Source organism: Nilaparvata lugens, chromosome 1 (genome assembly GCF_014356525.2).
Source record: "Nilaparvata lugens isolate BPH chromosome 1, ASM1435652v1, whole genome shotgun sequence".
Classification (NCBI taxonomy): domain Eukaryota; kingdom Metazoa; phylum Arthropoda; class Insecta; order Hemiptera; family Delphacidae; genus Nilaparvata; species Nilaparvata lugens.
In genome coordinates, this window is record NC_052504.1 from 79360350 (window position 1) to 79380161 (window position 19812).

General features: G+C 33.4%; 1 protein-coding gene across 2 annotated transcripts in view; it reads left to right on the plus strand.

Annotated features, from left to right (window-relative positions):
• LOC111046435 (nicotinate phosphoribosyltransferase) overlaps positions 1–19812 on the plus strand; it is a 41223-nt gene that overhangs the window by 4603 nt on the left and 16808 nt on the right. The window contains exons 3-7 of one of the 2 annotated variants that reach the window (XM_022331984.2): positions 9012–9138; positions 10424–10507; positions 11288–11415; positions 15989–16107; positions 19302–19352. In XM_022331984.2, the coding sequence (XP_022187676.2) occupies positions 9012–9138; positions 10424–10507; positions 11288–11415; positions 15989–16107; positions 19302–19352 (509 nt within the window). The remainder of the gene's footprint in view (positions 1–9011; positions 9139–10423; positions 10508–11287; positions 11416–15988; positions 16108–19301; positions 19353–19812) is intronic. The other variant, XM_039444496.1, reaches the window with a different exon arrangement.

Below are 19812 nucleotides of genomic sequence, written 5' to 3' on the forward strand. Positions count from 1 at the left end.
AATTGTTTAATTTCTGATTATTAGGTTTTAATACAAATTTTCTAAACTCCTAGTCTTCTTCGATCAGATTGTTGTTTGATTTGATGCGTTTGGTTTATCGTTCATATTATGAATTGAATTATAAGCAACGTTCGTTAGGTAAAAACCTGAAAATTGAATTATGAATTTGCATTATGTTCTGTAACTCCTTCCAAAACTAATATTTAACAGTAACTTGACTGTAAATAACTAATCTGTAAATCCTCAACCCCAGTATCATTGTTACAGAGTATCGTCATTACTTCCATGAAAAGTGAAATTTTAATAATCTATTTGAAGTGATTTGAGTTGTGATGAATCGTGTTTTTCCTTTCGTTTCGAATTATCTAATAGTGTATCGACTGGCTTGCGCAAATGTGTTTGACCTCATATTCCAGCTTCTAGTATTCGCAATTGGCCAGTTTGCCTTGAACGTGGCACACATTTGAGCTTTTTTTTTGTCAAGAATTTGATTTTGTTTGAACTGCTGTGCCATATATTTCACTTAACTCGGTATCAGTACTTTTTCCTAAAGGTGATAGAAACTAATTGACAAATTGATTTGTTAATTTTTTTATCTGACACTTGTTGTCTTAAATAGTTGAAGCTTTGAAATGTCGTTATAGATTTTCAAGTTATGATGAATTGGTGGCTCAACTACTAGATTTTTACTCTTTGATATGATGTGGAACTGCAACTCCAACCACCCCAGTTTATCGGCGGGAAACCCTAGTTTAGTGGAAAACCATAGTTTAGGGATTTACCCATTATTTTAACTGTTCTTTAGGCCTATTCATTTACTCTCTGAGAAGGGAAGGGAAGGGAATTCTATAGGCTATGTAAACTTTATTTAGGTTCATTTGATTTATTCAAGTTCATACTTCAAACAAGTATCAAAACCTCTGCTTGGAATAATTTTTTTGTTTCTTCTATTCTATTTTCTAATAACATTTCAATTGGTTTTTGAATAGTAACTTATAGTTATAATTATTCTTATCAGTGTAAATAAGTGAACTCTATTAAAACATTCATGATCAAAGCTATTAAAAAGTTATTGTTGCAATACGTTGTCAAATATGGATCAGATGAAGATTTATTCTTATTTACTCATTGTAGAGGCTAGCGATAACAATAATCAGACAGGCAAGATAAGATAACCGCTTTATCTTTCTTATATCGCTAAAATTATACAGTCCATTTATACCGCAACCGCCCCTCCATTTATACTTATTCTTACATACTTATACTCATCAACTAGTTCAATCAGTTTTCCAATGAACTTTATACTATATGTATTTAATTAACACCTTGAAATTTTTCATGCGGAAATGGCAGGAATACACAATAGGGTGGGCCGAAAAAAATAAGTTTTTTTTTTCGAAGTTGTAATAGCTCGCAAAAGTGTCTCTTTTGGAAGGGGAACACAATGAAATAAAAAAAATTAAAATCGGTTGACATCTTCCGGTCGCGCATGGGCACTAAAGTTTGTTAAAAATCTAAAAAAAAACGAAATTTTTCAGAATTTTTTTTCAACTTAAATGTTATTTTTTTGTGTTGTAATAGGTGAAAAATACTTAAAGTATAGCTTAAAATCATTGTGATTTTTTTTCATTTAGGTTAGGCAATATCTACCGGTGGCGCACGGAGCCTAAAATTCGCCAAAATATAGAAAAAATCACATTTTTCACAGAACATAACTTGAGCATTTTCAATCAATGTGGGCTACTTAAAGACAAGTTTGAAGAGCCTGATACAATATGATGGGTGAGTATAGAAAAACGAGCTTTGTACATTGTTTTTTTATGTCAAGAATCAAATTCATATGTTTAGAAACTACATATTTCCTTCAAATGGAAGAAAAGACGATACTTTGGTGATAGAGCAGGCCCACTTGAAACAGTATCGTAGAGTCATAAAAGAAGAGCACTACTCCCTTATTCAAGAACTCAGCTCACTCTAGATTGGTCATGTTACTCCAAACTCTGGAAGCTCAGAAGAAATCGTTAAATCTGTTATTTATATCTATCTTAACATGAAATATCTCTTGAAAACTTGATTGTGATTGGCTGCGATGGTACTGCAGTCAATACAGGTTTGAAATCTGGTTTGATACGCCGAATAGAGCTATTTTTGAGAAGACCTCTACAATGGGAAATTTGTCTCATACACTTGAATGAGTTGCCATTTCGGCATTTATTTGAACACTTTGACGGCATAACAACGGGGCCTACTTACTCTAAAGGGCCAATCGGTGAAAAGTTATCTAACTGTGAAAAGTTCCCAGTAGTTGCCTTCCAGATCATTGACTGTGAAATCCATGAAAAAGACAGACAAGTAGGTACTCAGTAAGGATCAGCAATATTTACTTGATGTTTCTAGTGCAATTAAATCAGATATTTGTGAAGAAGATTTGGCTGCTTGAGATCCAGGACACTTATCTCATTCTAGGTGGTTGACAAAAGCCTACAGGACCCTCAGACTCTATGTAAGTGAAGTAAGCCCCTCACCTGAACTAAAAAAACTCGTTCTATTTGTGCTACCGCTCATATATGCCAATGTGGTTTGCAATAGAAAAAGTAGACTATTCACTGACGGTCCAAAACGTGTGTACCAAACCATAAAATCAACAAGGTATTTACCAAAAGACCTGCTTGACATTGTTGATCCTGTAATCGAGAGAAACGGTTTTTTTGCACACCCTGAACACATATTATTGGCAATGACTCAGGATAACAGGAAACATATAAGAGAGCTCGGATTCCGGAGAATTCCATAGTCAAGGCAGGTCGATGAAAGAAGGAAAGCCATAAGAACATTTACCCCTCCAAAAATCAACTTTTGTGCACAAGACTACTTTGAATTAATCAACTGGATGGACTCCAATCTCACACTTTCATCAAATCCGTTGTTAAGGGACTTTACAGACAAAGCATTAAAAGCGCACATTGACTTCAACAGTAAATCCATCCCTGACTGGAACTCTACTTTTAAAAAGTTCCCAGTTCACACGCAGGCAGTAGAATGGTGCATTAAACTTGTCACCGAAGCTTCGAGAACGCTTTGTGAATTTCACAACCAAAATGGCTTCATAAGAGCAAATCTTCTGTCAAGATCGTCTATGGCCAATTACACAAGCAAAACAGATTTCAGAGTTCCATTTGAAGGAAAAATGTAGTTTATAAACATATGAATTTGATTCTTGACATAGAATTGGACAGTTTTGAAATTTAGTTTTGCTTCATTTTCTATTTCAGTTTTTATTGTCCAATAACATTCAACAGTTCCTTGTATTCTACAATTTGTGAAATAAAAAAACAATGTACAAAGCTCGTTTTTCTATACTCACCCATCATATTGTATCAGGCTCTTCAAACTTGTCTTTAAGTAGCCCACATTGATTGAAAATGCTCAAGTTATGTTCTGTGAAAAATGTGATTTTTTCTATATTTTGGCGAATTTTAGGCTCCGTGCGCCACCGGTAGATATTGCCTAACCTAAATGAAAAAAAATCACAATGATTTTAAGCTATACTTTAAGTATTTTTCACCTATTACAACACAAAAAAATAAAATTTAAGTTGAAAAAAAAATTCTGAAAAATTTCGTTTTTTTTAGATTTTTAACAAACTTTAGTGCCCATGCGCGACCGGAAGATGTCAACCGATTTCAATTTTTTTTATTTCATTGTGTTCCCCTTCCAAAATAGTTATTTGTGCAACTAGTGCGCAAAGTGACAGTTTGCTGCACCGAAAGAAACGTTTATGGAATGGTTTCTTGAGTGCAGCAGAGGAACTTTGCGCACGTATTTCACATTAAGTTTTTCCTACAGTTACCATTGAATATGAAAAGTGGGTAATTATGGGTAAAATTGCCTGAAATGCATCAAATGTAAATCTGTGTAATTTTATTATTAATAAATAAAATAGAATGTAGTATTTGTGTTTGAATGGCGGCTGTGTGCTGTCAACTGCTGTCATCCACTGTTGTCCACCCCATCAAGATTCTCATAACGTGCACCAGTCACGTTACCAACTTAATTTTGATTTTGCTGCACTGGTGCTCCATATAACCTACTAACTATTTTGCGTTGCCATGTTGAAAATCTGGAGTGCAGGAAAAATTTCTCCCGCACTAGAGCGGAAAAGTGATTCTTTGCGTTCTGTAATCACTGCAGCAATGGCCACTTTTCAATGTGACTGTAGGAAAACATGATTTTTGGGTGTTGGTCTGTGTGTGTGTGTGTGTGTGTGTGTGTGTGTGTGTGTGTGTGTGTGTGTGTGTGTGTGTGTGTGTGTGTGTGTGTGTGTGTGTGTGTGTGTGTGTGTGTGTGTCTGTGAACTCGATAACTCCATTCCTAATCAACCGATTGACTTGAAATTTTAAACTTGAGGTCCTCATACCGTGAGGATCCGACAATAAGAAATTCAATAAAATTAAATTCAAAATGGCGGAAAATTGGCGTATAATTTCTAAAAAACCATGTTTTTCACGGTTTTCTCGAAAACGGCTTTAACGATTTTCTTCAAATTTATACCATGGATAGCTATTTATAAGCCCTATCAACTGACATAAGTCTCATTTCTGGGAAAATTGCAGGAGCTCCGTAATATTCTTGAAAAAAAATGGCGGATAATCACTAAAAAAATTCACGGTTTTCTCGAAAACGGCTCTAACGATTTTCTTCAAATTTATACCATGGATAGCTATTTATAAGCCCTATCAACTGACATGAGTCTCATTTCTGGGAAAATCGCAGGAGATCCGTAATATTCTTGAGAAAAATGGCGGATAATTACTAAAAAACCATGTTTTTCAAGGTTTTCTCGAAAACGGCTCTAACGATTTTCTTCAAATTTATACTATGGAAAGCTATTTATAAGCCCTATCAACTGATATGAGTCTTATTCCTGGGTAACTAATGGGGGTACCACCTCATCTTTGAGAAATGGACTTTGTAGCCTCCTTCTCGTGCATGAGGTAGGTAGGTAGAGCAGTTCATAAAAATAACACATAGTCGAGATATTTCATTTGTGGAACAGCTGTTTTGACGACTTTTAAAAAATCATCGAATTTCAAAATTTACACAAAGGAAAAAGTACTCTTAAAACAATAATTATATATACATATATACAGAAGTCTGATAGTAGTTTCAAATATGTTGCCGCCAATCGTCATTATGTTATTCCCCTAAATTATTCTCGTTTAAGAATGAGGCTTACAGTTCAATGAACAAGGAAAGTTGTGTGAGTGTACCACACCAGATTTTTATAATAAAGACTTTGATGACGGTGACACTTACAGTTTTTCAAACCCGTGTAACTGCTATTTTTCAAATAATATTTTGTGAAATGGAATTCCGTCAATAAAAATCCACATTTCCGGACAATTATTATGGTTAATATGAACTTATGTTTTTGAACGGATTCAAGGATCCAAAGATTCAGAGAGCCTCACTCGTCCACCGAAGCTTATTGTGTGCCCCTAGTACGTTAGTTGGGCAAACCAATACCTGTGTCCTTAACAAGATCCAGGAGTTTCTTCCCTAACGGTCGTCACACCAACGTCTGCTAGCGGTAGCGAGCTCGCTCCCGCGGAGGTAGTTTTTCTGGAAGCAGTTCACACCAAAAAACGTCCGCCAGCGGTAGTTTGGTTTTGTTCTTGTTTTGATGAGGCTGGTTCTCTAGAAGTGGGGGAAGGCCGGCAACCGATGGCGAAGTTCTGGAGTTCGCTTTCCATGTTATTAGATTGGCCACGTCAGACCGAGCTCACTACCGCTAGCGGTACTCCCACTAGGAGACGTTTCAAAAGTTCGCCTGGCTCGCGAAGTGAAACTACCGCCGAGGTACTACCTCCGCGGTAGCGAGCTCGGTGTGACCTGCACAACTTAATAACATGGAAGGCGAGTTTTTTGACTTCGCTACCGCCGCGGACGCGAGCTCGGTGTGACCTGCCCTTTAAGGGCAGTCTAACCCTAAAAGGCCTACTAACATCCCATTAATCACCTGGTTGCTTGCAGCTAAACAGAGCCCTTCTTCTTGCCCCTAGTCTCTGCAATCCAGTATGATATGCTTAGCAGTCTCTTCAGACTAAATATTAATTCAAATTTACTCGTAAAGTAACTGCATGTAAATAAATTATATAATTAATTAAATGTGAGAAATATTCTCTGAAACGTTCATTGACTGTATTCAATTTGTAATTCCATTTCTGTTTTTCCATTTCAATTGTCTTATGATGCTTTCCTAATCAACTGTGTGAATTTCAAAACGAACAGTTAGGTACAAAAAATCGAAAATTAAAACTAATTAATTTATTTATTCACAATATCACATCGCTAATATTACATGCTTAAGGCCATCACACACCAGAGAAGACGTAGCTAGAAATTCACTTTTGGAAGACGTAGCTGTCTTATAACCCAATGTTAAATCGCTACGCTGGTTTGAAATGTACATATTGATTGACATAGCAGATTCGTTGCCTACGTCTTCCGAAGAAGTATTTCCAGCTGTTTTCTCTGATGGCTATTACAGTTACCATGATTTACAAATTTTTGCATATTATAAAAGTGCGTTTACACCAAAGTTATTAACAAAATGTTAATAACTTAATCATTATAGATTCTATTAGATTGAACATAACTTATCATATACATGATGAACATATGTTTTTGTCAAGTTCCGTTTAATCCAATAGAATCTATAAGTTATTAACATTTTGTTAATAACTTTGGTGTAAACGCAGCTTTAGTAGTAATATCACTGTATATCCTAGCATATGTTCCTAAATAAAATTGTTGGAGACATACAAATTTAATACTAACTTTGAAGATCAAACCAGAAGATTTCCTGCTATAAACAAAACATACCTTTTCAATAAAAACTGAAATATTGTATTGTATATAACTGAGACATATATAGGGTTTACATATTTTTCCCCAAATAAGTATGTAGTCGATACATAAAAATGAAACCTCTTATTGATTGACATCTGTTTGAAAATATACTTTATATCCTAGAGGTAAATCAGAAAAACATTTGGATTAAAAAATTATCTTATTGACTATATTAAACTGGAAATATAAATACAATTCTGGAACTTTATTTTTAAACTAGAATTTACAATGCTATTCAATAGAAATGAGGTTGCTACTATTTGTAGCCAGATTTATTTTCAATATACAGTAAGTTTGTGTTGTACATGAAAAGCTTATTCTATTGCATATACGGAGTCTATTATAAGAGTGAATTTATTGACAACCCTCCTGTAATTCAAAACTTGAAAATTTTTAGTACAACGAACTTGGTATCATGCCATGTTATCATAACTACTCCAGCCATCTCAGTAATGTTTAGTGGATTGTTCATGATTTTTTTCAAGTACAGTTGGATAAAGAACTGCAAATTATACCCATTTGAAACGTCAGTGAAGTAATAAAAGTTTTCAGGAAATTAGGTTGAAAGAATATTGTTCCGTGACCTACAGTAGGAGTAAAAATATTGTGCAGCATCATCGGGCTTCGTTCAATCAATGTTCATTTTTAGGAGTCTATTTCGTTTGCATGATGATGATGATGGTGATGATGTCGGATGTTGCTTTTCAATAGTCCTATTTACGAGAAGTCAGTTCTTGGTACAAGCAGCCATCAGCGACAGCACTTGTTTAGGCGTTCGTGAGAAATCCAAACTGTGGTGCCAAGAAAAGAAGCTACAAAGAAAGCAGCCCAACTAAAATGATAGACCGTTGTCATGAAACATCACTTTTGAATGCTGGCGCGATTCACGCTGTCAGGAGTTCAGGGACGCTGATCAAATTGTTTGAGATTTTATCAAGTTGAATAAATACTGGGTATTGATCGCTTTGTTGACTTGAACAGGAACTTGCAGGCCTAGGCGTTTGATTTATTGTTGCCGACGGAAAGTTGCCGCACATTCGTGGGGATAATTAATTACAGAAGTTGGCTCTGTAGAGATTCAGTTCAATAGACTTTTTAAAACTATTCAAAATTTATAGTCTGACGACCCTTATACCTAAAAGTTGTTCATTGTTGTCCAAATTGGTTTATGGCTGTTTCACTATCCAGGGCAATTACAGAAGTTGCATGTGAAGAACCCCTAAATAAAACTGGCGGGTGATTCCGAAAGAATTTGATGAGCTTGAGTTACCTTTTATTTTTATAATCGTTGTTATCAGTAAAATACAAAAAGTTCTATCTAATATCTTATACATTTAAAAATGAATTTGAAGATTATCAATTTTTACGCTAAGGCATTTTTCGAGATCTAGGTATTCAATAAATACTCTCCTTATTCTATTACTAAATCAATAGTTACCTCAAGAATTCTGTTTCCTCCAGGATAGGGTTTTCAATGATTAGACATACGATAAAAAAGAATACAATGATTCCCTAGAGAGCGAAGGTAGGGCGCAGTCGGACCTCTCTTACAGTCAACTCTTAGATAGTTCACACACAACACACTTAGTTGTTAGCTGAATGTAATGCTTGCACAAGATAGATTGGTATATATATTTTTAAATTATCATGTTACCATTTACGTGTTGTTAAATTATTAAGTTTTGAATGCTGCTGCATTCTGCAAGGAATGAGAGATATTTTTGATGATTTTGAAGTCTATATACAGAAAACTTTACTATTTATAATGTTCAGAGCACGAGGCAGCATTTATTACTAAGTTTTATTTTTAAGATTAAAGATTGTCGATTATAAAATGCAATTATCTACTATCCTGAGGATCTAATCTTTATATTTTCCGATTTAACTTAAATATCAACTTATCCTAACATTGAGAAAAATAACTATATCTATCCACAGATGAAATTCAAAATATCCCACATTGAGTTATTTTCAAAAGGAAGGAAACTATTAATTAAGTTAATTAACGATCGTTACTTTGTTTGTTCTTTCACTATGAATTTTACTAAGCTTGTTCTTTTTCAACCTGTAGACTCATTAGTTTTATTTTCATTTTCCAGACATAAAATATTTGAAGCAGACTCTGCCATCCTCAATAGAAGAAGAGTTCTTCGTATTCCTAAGACAACTGACAGTGAAAGATATCACAGTTTATGCTATCCAAGAAGGCTCAGTTGTGTTTCCTAGGTGAGTTGAATAGCAGACTTATTTATCAGCAATAAATAACTTTTTCATCTTTAATCAACCATTTTTCATAGAATAATTTAAAGTTTCGTGTGATAAATCTGTTTACCTACTATAATCTCTATAGTCTTGATCTTGAAATTCATCCTCAAAATTATTGAGCGTATATCTAAACATTGAAGTGATAGCTTATCTTGCAACTAGATTCAATCTTCTAATCAAGTTTCAAGAATTTGCCATTTTTTATTACTACTAATAGTTCTTCTGATCATTAAATATATTTAAAAAACTGTTTGGAGGGAAAAACAATAAAAATCAATAGAATATTAAGTTGTTTGGATTTAATATTGAATAACTGACCGTTTTAACTTTTCATAACAGCTATTGACCTCACATTGATTTGTAGTGTCAATTGACATTGAACTGTTGAAAAACAAGAAATCGATTGGTAAAGGCTTATCAAAAATGAACGCACTCAGTTAATTTTACGTGTCTCATTGATCAGTTTGACTTTGAGTTTTGGAAATAAAAATAATGTAATTTTTCGATTTTTTCTGATTAAGACCTTATGAGAAATTAAAATGTCGATCATCAAATCTAGTAAATGGATATAGATAGATATTGTAACTCTTCCGACGTATTTGGTGATTGCTTATATAAGAATAGAATTAAGATGAGCGGTCAAAATCAAAACATTGTTTTGCAAGAAAGTGCTCACATGAAATATTTTATATGAATAATTTAGAGATTTGAAGAAGTGACAGGTGTAATGGATAAGTGAGAAATGGAAACGCATATAAATTTCGATTACTATTTTTCACTCTATAATTTTAAAACTGGATTACAAGGTGAATCGATCTTGATTCATATACTAATTGATCCCAGATTCCTTATTAAAGTATTAATTTTACTCATTAGTACTGAGTTGAATATCTGTGGTATAATAGCAATGTTATGAAACCAAAGCGTTGCACGTCATGGAAAATAACTGGAGATATTATTTGACTCTTGAACAAAACAAATGACTCACTGTTAATTATTGTTATCATTGAATGTTGTGGCTCTAATATTATTGGAAATTCTTCAAGAAAATGCTTCCTGGATGTTACATGACGTTATCGATAAAACAAATCTTTTAACTAACTATACGAAATTATCATTTGTGTGAATTTTCATTTTATATTATTTAAAAAATATGTTATGTTTTTCAAAACTGTTTCTAATTATCTTGATAAATTACTGTTGTTTTTGATATTTTCTCATAATTTTGTGCTTTAATAATTTTCAGGGTTCCATTGATGAGAATCGAAGGCCCATTAATTATAGTCCAACTTTTAGAAACTACACTTCTTACTTTAGTCAACTATGCAAGGTAAGTTACAGGGTAAGGATTTCGGTACTTGCAACTTATACTGTTTTTATTATTTTATATAATATAGTATTCTTCTTTATAACCTATACATGGGAAATAATGAAATTGAATGTAGATATTAGACCCTATCAGACCCAGTAACAAACAAATTATTCTAAAATTAGACTTGAGTACACTTTTTCCACTGTTATGAATCTTCTATACTAAATAATTGAATCACAGTAACTGTGATTACTGTGTCTATGCAATGTATGAGTCATGACCGGTTTAGCTCAATATTTTCTCAATTTCTTTAAAGTCCCAATTTACAGGTTTGTTTATACTTCACTGTTCTAAAAATAAGGGGGAAATGCAAGTTTTTTAACTATATATGTCTACTGTTCTGTGTCCAACTATATAAGTCTACTGTTTTTGGCTACATTAATTAACATATATTAACATATATATCCAATTTTATATCCAACATATATTAATTGTCTTCCTTTCTAAATCTTAGCCAAATAATGAAGGCTTAGATGAAGGAAGTATCTCATCATATCCTGTCTTTCGCCGAGTGGTTTTTCCCAGGGAGGGTGTCTTATAAATTTAATCAATATCCATACCTTTTTGAAAGTTTCTCAATTCTTTCACTTGTGAATTATTTAAATTATTCTTTTTATCCATACAAAACACTTGTAATTTGCATTGTTAAAATACTATACAAATTGATAATTATTACTCTATTTTTGTTGTAAATTATCAAAATTCTCAGGTAAATCTCAATTGTATGTGTGATTTCAGTTTGATGGCAACGAACGCAGCCCGCTACCGTATGGCAGCTGGGGAAAATGTGAGATTACTCGAGTTTGGCCTGAGACGAGCCCAAGGCCCCGATGGAGGCCTCTCTGCCTCCAAGTACTCATATGTAGGTGAGTTTTTCATTCGGGCACCCTATGTAAACAACATTAATTCTATTGAACATTACTTGATTTCGAATTGGTGTCTTCGTGCCTCACAGTTGTTGAAATTGAGAAAACGACTATTTTCTATTAACCAGATTGCTGAAAATCTCAACCAGTTTGTAAATAATATAAATATTGACACTAATATATTTGCTATGAATGCCCAACTATGCAGTACTATCTTATTCACACCAGTCGGTAATGAAATATTGAATGATAGTAATGACGATACAGAAATTTGTAATTTAATATTTGTTATTAAATATTTGTTTATGTTCTTTGTATTTTATTCTATTTCTTTGATTAATGCAATCTAAGTATTATCACTGACTATGCAATAATGTTATGCTATATTTGTGTATTTTTATGCTATATAGACTAATAGAGTAAGTTATAAGTTTAGTTTCACTTTCGGTTGTTTTCCGTTGTCCAATTTTGAATTTTTGAAGTACAGTACTATGATTTTTTGAAGCACAATTAATTATTTTAAGTTATAATGTTTAATGTTGTGATTATAAGTGATTTATCAGTAACGAGTATTACAGTATTTGGTTGAAGGAGCATTATTATAGCATTACAAAGTACCGATGTTTGAAACAGTTGAAAGGCAAAGCTAATAATAATGACTAATTATAATTATATAATGCCAGGTCACTCGATATTATTATTATTATAATTATATATATAATTCTCAATCCTTATAATAATTTTTATACAAATACTTGGGTAGATTAAATTATTGAATTGAATGATTTTTGTTGGGGCTGATTAATAAGTAGGCTAATTCAAAGGTATAGAAATGATGGATCTTTTGTCTGAATCGTATTGTACTAGGACGTATGTCCTAATATCAGTTAATGATGACAATTCATTGACCAACTAATCAGTTTAGCTACTATTACTGGCTATTGGGATCATTCTGAAAGCAATTTAAGTGTTATCACCGACTCACTTAATTTTTATGACTGCTATTAACTTCATAATTCATCTACTGTCATAATTCCCAAAACGAAAATGACTTCAATTGAAAGATGCTATCTCTACCCGGTAATGACATGATACTTTTCTTGTGAGGGCTCACTTGATACACTGCGAGAATGAATAAATTACAATATCATAAAAAATAGAATATTAGGAAATACTCTTCCAAAAGAATAAGTTCAAATTTGAGCCCCCGCACACACACTCATCGATTTTTGTTCGTACGTTATTTTTCCGTCCTTATAAATATATTAGATTAAACAGATGATGTTTGTCAAGTTCCATTTAATCTGATAGAATTTATAAGAACATCAAAATATTATACGAACAAAAATCGATGTGTGTGTGTACGGAGCTTTAAGGAAGAAGCCAGCCGTACTTTAGTAAGCTTCAATTGCAACGAAGCTAACTCAACCTTGAAAATCAATAGTAAAATGAAAGAACAATAATTCAATGAAAACATTCATTTGTATAAATTCAATGTATACATTTATTTGTATACAGTTGATATCATTGTTGCCTACAAGCTAATACCATAGAGAAACAATAGTATAAGTAGATATTCCATGGTATAGGGCGTTTATGTCGCAGCTTTTACTGTTATCTCAAGCCGATTACTGTTGATTATTGTCGAATTTTACTGTTTTGTTGGGGTGAGAATGTATAAACGGCACAATATGATAAACTGCCAGTGTCACACAGCTTCACGGTTAGAATTACATGAACTATCGGCTTGAGATAACAGTAAAAGTTGCGACATAACGCCCTATACCATGGGATATCTACTTATGCTATTGTTTCTCTATGCTAATACCAACATCGATAACCGAAGGGTAGGTGTACACCTGTTAGTCACATTGAAGTATGACAGCCGTAAGGTCCATTAATGGCTTAAATTATATATTCAAGCAATGTGGGACCTTCCCGCAAGAGAGACTCCCCATCAAAAAAGCTATATGTATTTGATTTTTACCTGTTAGTCAAGATACAACAGAAAAAGGAAATGAGACAATACTTCTAATTGATTCTTACAACACAGCATTTACCGATTAGTGATTGTATCAGTGTGTGCCGTTCCGTAACGCCCAATGAGACGATTACTGCGACCTATGAGTCTTAAATTTTCTTGTCCCAACTATCACTGTGACCAGTGTGCACCCAGCGTTATAGATGAATAAAGCTTTGACATATAAATCTTGTTAGCTATAGGATATTGAGGTACTCAACTCAGAAGTTTCTGTGATACAGGAATAAACGACATCCACACTGGACGTGCATAAAACGGCGCGCTATGTAATAAATTTATACGCCTAAGTATGGCTTATTTCTGTGTCCTTACAGCGACTTGAGTAAGTTTTATATAACAGGAGGCGAGTGGTATCTCATAGACGGAATTTTCATGGGGTTGAATGTAGTTCAGCCGTATTGGTTTGAGTGGCACGAGCATAACTGTCGCAAGTTGAAGTTGGTGATTCATTTGTCATGCGACAGGGTCGGTCGGTCGCTATTAATCACGGCAATGACATTGTTGAGTGTCCCGGGTCCCGGGTCGCGTGACCTTGCTCACCGCACAAACTTTTTTGTTGAGATTTAGTTGCAGTTAATAGCCACTAGAATGCGCAGGCAACTAACGATGTGACTGTCAGCGATGGGTCGTTAACGAAACAGTTTATAAATTGATATAATGTCGACTAGTTGATCAACTAATATACTGTATTAACTTATACTTATCAGTCATGCTATTGTCGCTATTCTACTGCTTTTCTTGGGTCACCGTTTGTGAATATACGTCAACTAGTAGATAAACTAGGCTATCAACTTGTTCATACAACGTATACTAATCAGTCATGTTATAGTCGCTATTACACTGCTGCTTTTCTTGGGTCATCGTTTGTGAATATGAATATACTATTTGATAACTAGTTTAAATATTATCTTGCTTTACTTGGGTTATGTCTAAAGCGATATCCTCACTGTCATGACAATGCAAATTGTTATGCCAAGCTGCTTAGTCGTCTTGTGTCGATTGGAAATGCCACTTGACGGTTCCTACCAAGAAAAATAATTGTTTCAAGTCAAGGTAGCAGTGATCAATAATGCATTTGAAAGAATGATACTTCTTTTACAAGATGAAACATTCAATCTATTTTACCATTTACCGGTTATCAACCTAGAGGGTATCATTGATATGTTTTTTTCAACTATGAGATTGAATGCTATTCTTTTTTGGCCGTTCTTATTTATTTATTTTTCGTGTTATTTTCGTCTGTACACTTACGTACACTCACGTTGTGTACGTCTGTACACTGGAAGCGTTCTGAAGCCTTTTAGCTTAAATGATTTTTTATTACAACATACGGACTCTCCTAGTTTTTCTCTCTCCAGCTGCAGAAGGTTGGCAAGGTTCATTTGTACAAGATCTTTAAAAAATACTAGATGAATCCTAGATCAATGAATAAAAATTACTTCAACTTGAAAAATCAATGCCTTGTAGTTTCAGTGTAAAATTCTGTATTTAGGAAAGTGTAACTCAATTCAATTTATTTTTTCCTTCTGAATACAATTCAAAGCAGTTACATAGAATCTTAAGCAATAAAGTTTATACAATTCAAGAAACGATATAATATACTCACTAAAATCAAACAACAAAATATAGAACTATACTAAACAATAAAACTCTTGAGCTATCACAATTTTATTCTTGTATAAAATTCTTGTATCAGATAGGAAAGAGCTTACATAGGCAACAAAGGCCTGTGCGTAAGCTCGATTTCATTTAGTATGATTTCATATCATTAGTTTATAAATTGATTTCATTGGAAATTGTTTGGATAAAAAATTGTCTAGTAAAAGGTCGTTGAGGAAAGAATTTATGTTATTACATGCTAATGACGATACATTTTCTCGCTTTCAAAATCATTTTAATAGAAAGATCGAGCTTAAATTAATCTTTTGGTTAACTTGAAGAATCAACATGATTGAAACAGAAAAAACGCTCTTTTGAATTATTGGAATTTAAAACTCATTTCAAATTTTAAAGCCCCTCCGCACATTAAGACAGTAGAGAGTAAACTAGAAGCCGCCAGTAGTGGCAGTGCCATCACACAGGGACATAGCGTTGGAAACTGTTCTCGCTGGGACAATAGACGAAATTTCAGAAGTCGCCACTAATCACCAGGTCTGTAGTGGATGTAGAGGTCTGTAGAGGGGCCAATATTGCCCCTCTGTGCAGAAATCTTGAGAGGTGCTATACAGATATTTAATATGCTAAGCTAATTTTAAAAAACATAATGGAAGTTTTTCATAAGAAATTGATCTAGCGCAAGTTAATAGTAGTCATACAATATGATATAATCTCCATGATTTCTAAAATTTATGTAATCGGAAATTCTGTTTTATATTCTTCCATTTTATTATTTACAGGCTCTCGCAGCCTGTCGATAACGTTTACTGAGTAGAGTCTATGGTTGCTGACAGAAACCCAACTCTCACAATGAAAATGACTTTCGATAATTCATTGTTAGCATTGAATGATTGATAAATGAATAGTGATTTTCAGGAGGATTCGATGGAACAAGCAATGTGCTGGCTGGCAAGATGTACAATATCCCAGTGAAGGGGACCCACGCCCATGCTTATATCACATCGTTCAACGACTTCAATGAACTTCAAACCAAGGTAATTGACTGCAATGCTGTGTACCTAGTAGATTGAACTTGCTTCTCTTGTGTTCACACCACTTTCAGTGGTGTGACTTTTATCTTCTTGAACTGTTGATTGCGTTTGAGGCTGAACATTGATTTTATGCTAGTTTTCTTGACTATTTGATTTTCATCTCTCCTAAACAACAATATAAAAATAGTTATTATTGCTTCAACTCCAAATGTGCAGACTTATGCTCCTCTGTATTCTGAATTACAGTACCATTCTTCCTAAAGACTTATATCCTCTCAATCGTTATACTTAATCTGTTATGTTTACTGACTTGGAGTCGAGACAAAAGAGGCGTTTTCAGACGAGTCGGCACGACACGACAGTACAGGAAGCTCTCCAATTGACTGATTGGGTTGGCGTATCGAGAATCAACCAATCGGAGAGCTTTCTGTCCTGCCGTGCCGTGATGACTCCTCTGAATAAACGCCTCGTGTATCTCGGCCCTTATTCATAAAAAAACATATAACACGTCTTATTTCAAACTGCTCACATCCTAATTTATATGAACAGCCCTGGTAAAACCCTGTTTCAAATTCCCAATACAATAAAAAAACAAACCAAAATTTCAAAAACCAAATTAGAATTCAAACCATAAACAAACTTTATTAATATTATGTTGATATGACAGCAACTTGAAGTCTTAGGCGATTCAGTTGTTTAATTTATTTATTAAAAATAATTAAGAAATTGAAACTGTATTTTCATAATAACACATCCATTAGAAGCCATTGTTTGACTTCTAGATTAATTTTTTGACTTTTCTAGTGCAATCGATAATAGTTACTTGAAGCATTGATTCCTTTTGGCTAATTCTCTGGGTATGGGGACCGGTGCTAAGGAAACATTGAAACTTTTTATGTATTTTTGTAGATTGGAAGCAGTAGGTATAGAGTAACACTAACAACAGTATCTTTTACAGAGAATCAAGCATTACGTTAATCAAAATATTTATGGAGATGCAAAATACCTTCAGAAGGTAAGAGGCGCAGGCGTTGGCGTTATGTTAGCTGCAAGCTGAACAAGGAGCGCATACACCGTACTTGCTCGCACTACGACTGTATTGCTCATTGCAATTGCGATCTGTATTATATCGGGGAATTCGTTAAACTTCTGGAGATTACACTTGCCCACACAAGTAGAGCAATGTTACATGCACATTAGGCTTGATAATGTGATGCTTGCTTTTGTCAAATCCATACTAATTGAACTTTAAAGATGTCTGTACAAAATTTTATGGTTTCAGTGAAAAATGTAATTTCTCCAACTTAGTAGCCAACGTCCACATTATCAAGTTACGGATATCTTTTCAATCCTTGATGAACCGAACCAATTGCTTTTTTGTGGTTAATGATGTTTGAAAGTTTCAGGAATTGAACACGGTATTTCGGGGTCCAATTGGAATGGAATCACTAACCCCTACTTTACAAAATTACAATTTCTTTTCAAATTTTTGATTACCTCCTTCGAAACTTTTGTATTCAAGATGAATTCTGCATTTTATTGAAGCTTAACCGTCAATGAATAGTGAGACATCCTATTAATAATTCTCTTATAATGAGATCTCAAGAATAATAGTTTAAATGACACCATTTCATGATTCCTTGCCCATTCAATATTTTATAGTTATCCTTTCATGTAAGCCATGTTTGTAATTAGCAATACTGTAAAGCATAAGTCTGTGGATTTGAAGCTTCAGAAGATATAATTTTATTGAACAATACATTAATTTTGTTAACGCTAAAATCTTTCAAGTCTTTTACATCAATACTTGATGTTTTTGCAATCAGAGTACGGTAGCTGAAAAATGTTGACATTTTGTAAATTTTCGCTATTGTTGATTTGACCAATGTCTTCCTAATGATAGTTTATAATGTTAATTAGTGACAGTTCTAATAAAGGAACTGTTAACTTTTTAAATTATTAATATTCGAAATAAATTATTATGTTGACGTTATATTGAGTCACATTATTAACTTTCTAATATGTAATTTCCAATAAACAAAAAAATTTACATTGAATATTTGATACAAATTTCCAACAAGTTTTGACAATTTTTAATCTCTTTTTTTGTTAGTTTTTCTTGAGTTTCTTCTCACTACTGTTTGTGTTTGCTCTTTAGCACTTTCTTGGTTTTGAAACTATTGATTGAATATTTTGGATTCCCGTTTGCTTGCTTTTTATTGTTATTAGATAACTGTTACATATTTTTATTTGAGTACATTTTATGGTGGCTTTCACACTAAGGTGAATTTCAAATTAATCAGCATAAAATAAGAAAAGTTTGAAATGAATAAAGCTGTTCGATTTAAAGGAATTATCTATTAAAATTTCAACTCAGAAATAATTTTGCATATCATGTATTGGTCGGATGGGACTCAATGTCTAGTTGCATAAAATCCAATGAACAATTATAAATCAATTTCAATTATTGCTATTTTTCTAATGAACCATCTCATAAATGCTGATGATTGAACGGTTCCCTACTTTTTATTCATTATCATTATTACAATATATACAGATTATAATAGTATAATTCTATAAAAATAGAAGAATCTAGAGACAGGGGGAAAAACTCGAAACAACAGTTTTAACCTTTTTCAAGTTTTAATGCTTTCAACCAAAATGATGCATCGTTTCCTTCTGCTACTCACTATTTATCTAATTATTTTTCAACTCAATTCGGTTGTTGCCTGACAAGTTCTGTGCTATCTAGCTAAGATGTATAATGTAAATTATAATTAAAGAAGAATATTGTACAAACTTAATACTTGAAATTGAGATTCGTTCATCTAGATTGTTAACTTTGTGTAAAAGCCAACCTGAATCTCTTCTGTTGCATGCCAGCTATTGAACCGAGTGCATTACTGCAATGTGAAAACTATTTGTGTAATTCGTAGTGTAAGCATGGTCCTAGTAGACTTGATTTGAGTTCTTTCATTTGCTGTCTGTTTTTAAGTCTTCTCTAGATCTGTCAATTTCTTTTCTATTTACGAGTGTTGGTGTGTTAGCACGCAAACAATTCCAAACCTGATTTGAAGTACAAATTAACATTTTTAAATAAATGAAAAACAACAGCGACAGTAAATTGAATGAGAGCTTGTTTAAGTGATGAGTGGTCAGAGAGTTGTGTAACTGTTTTTTGTGTATCTCCATCCCAGCTGGCAGCCCGTCGCTTCCTTAGCATACAAGACTTACTGAGCAACGAGCAGGTAGGGGCATCAATCCACTTGCAATGCGAATGCTCTCCCTCCTACTACTTTCTCTCTCTCTCTCCTCTGTATGTATATACATTTTTAACAAAGTATTTAACAAACGTTCAAAGCTATTCCTACAATGTATTGCGCATAGCATTTTCATGTAGAATACATGGTGGCATAATATTCTTTTGTAATATATATTTTTCTCATACTTGTCATTTTAGAAAGCCAGTATTTCTTGCAATAATGTTCGCTTTTAAAGTTGTACGTATTTAAATACCGTAACATTATTTTCAAGTAGAAATAGTATGCGATGTAATACAGGTTTTGGAATCTTAAATGTTTTAATCTATATTATATTAAAGCTGCATTCTATATAATAATTGCATACTCACATTGGTTGTTGAAGGATATTATTATTATATGCTTTAATATTTGAAATGTTGTAAATCAATAGGGATCCTTATCAAAT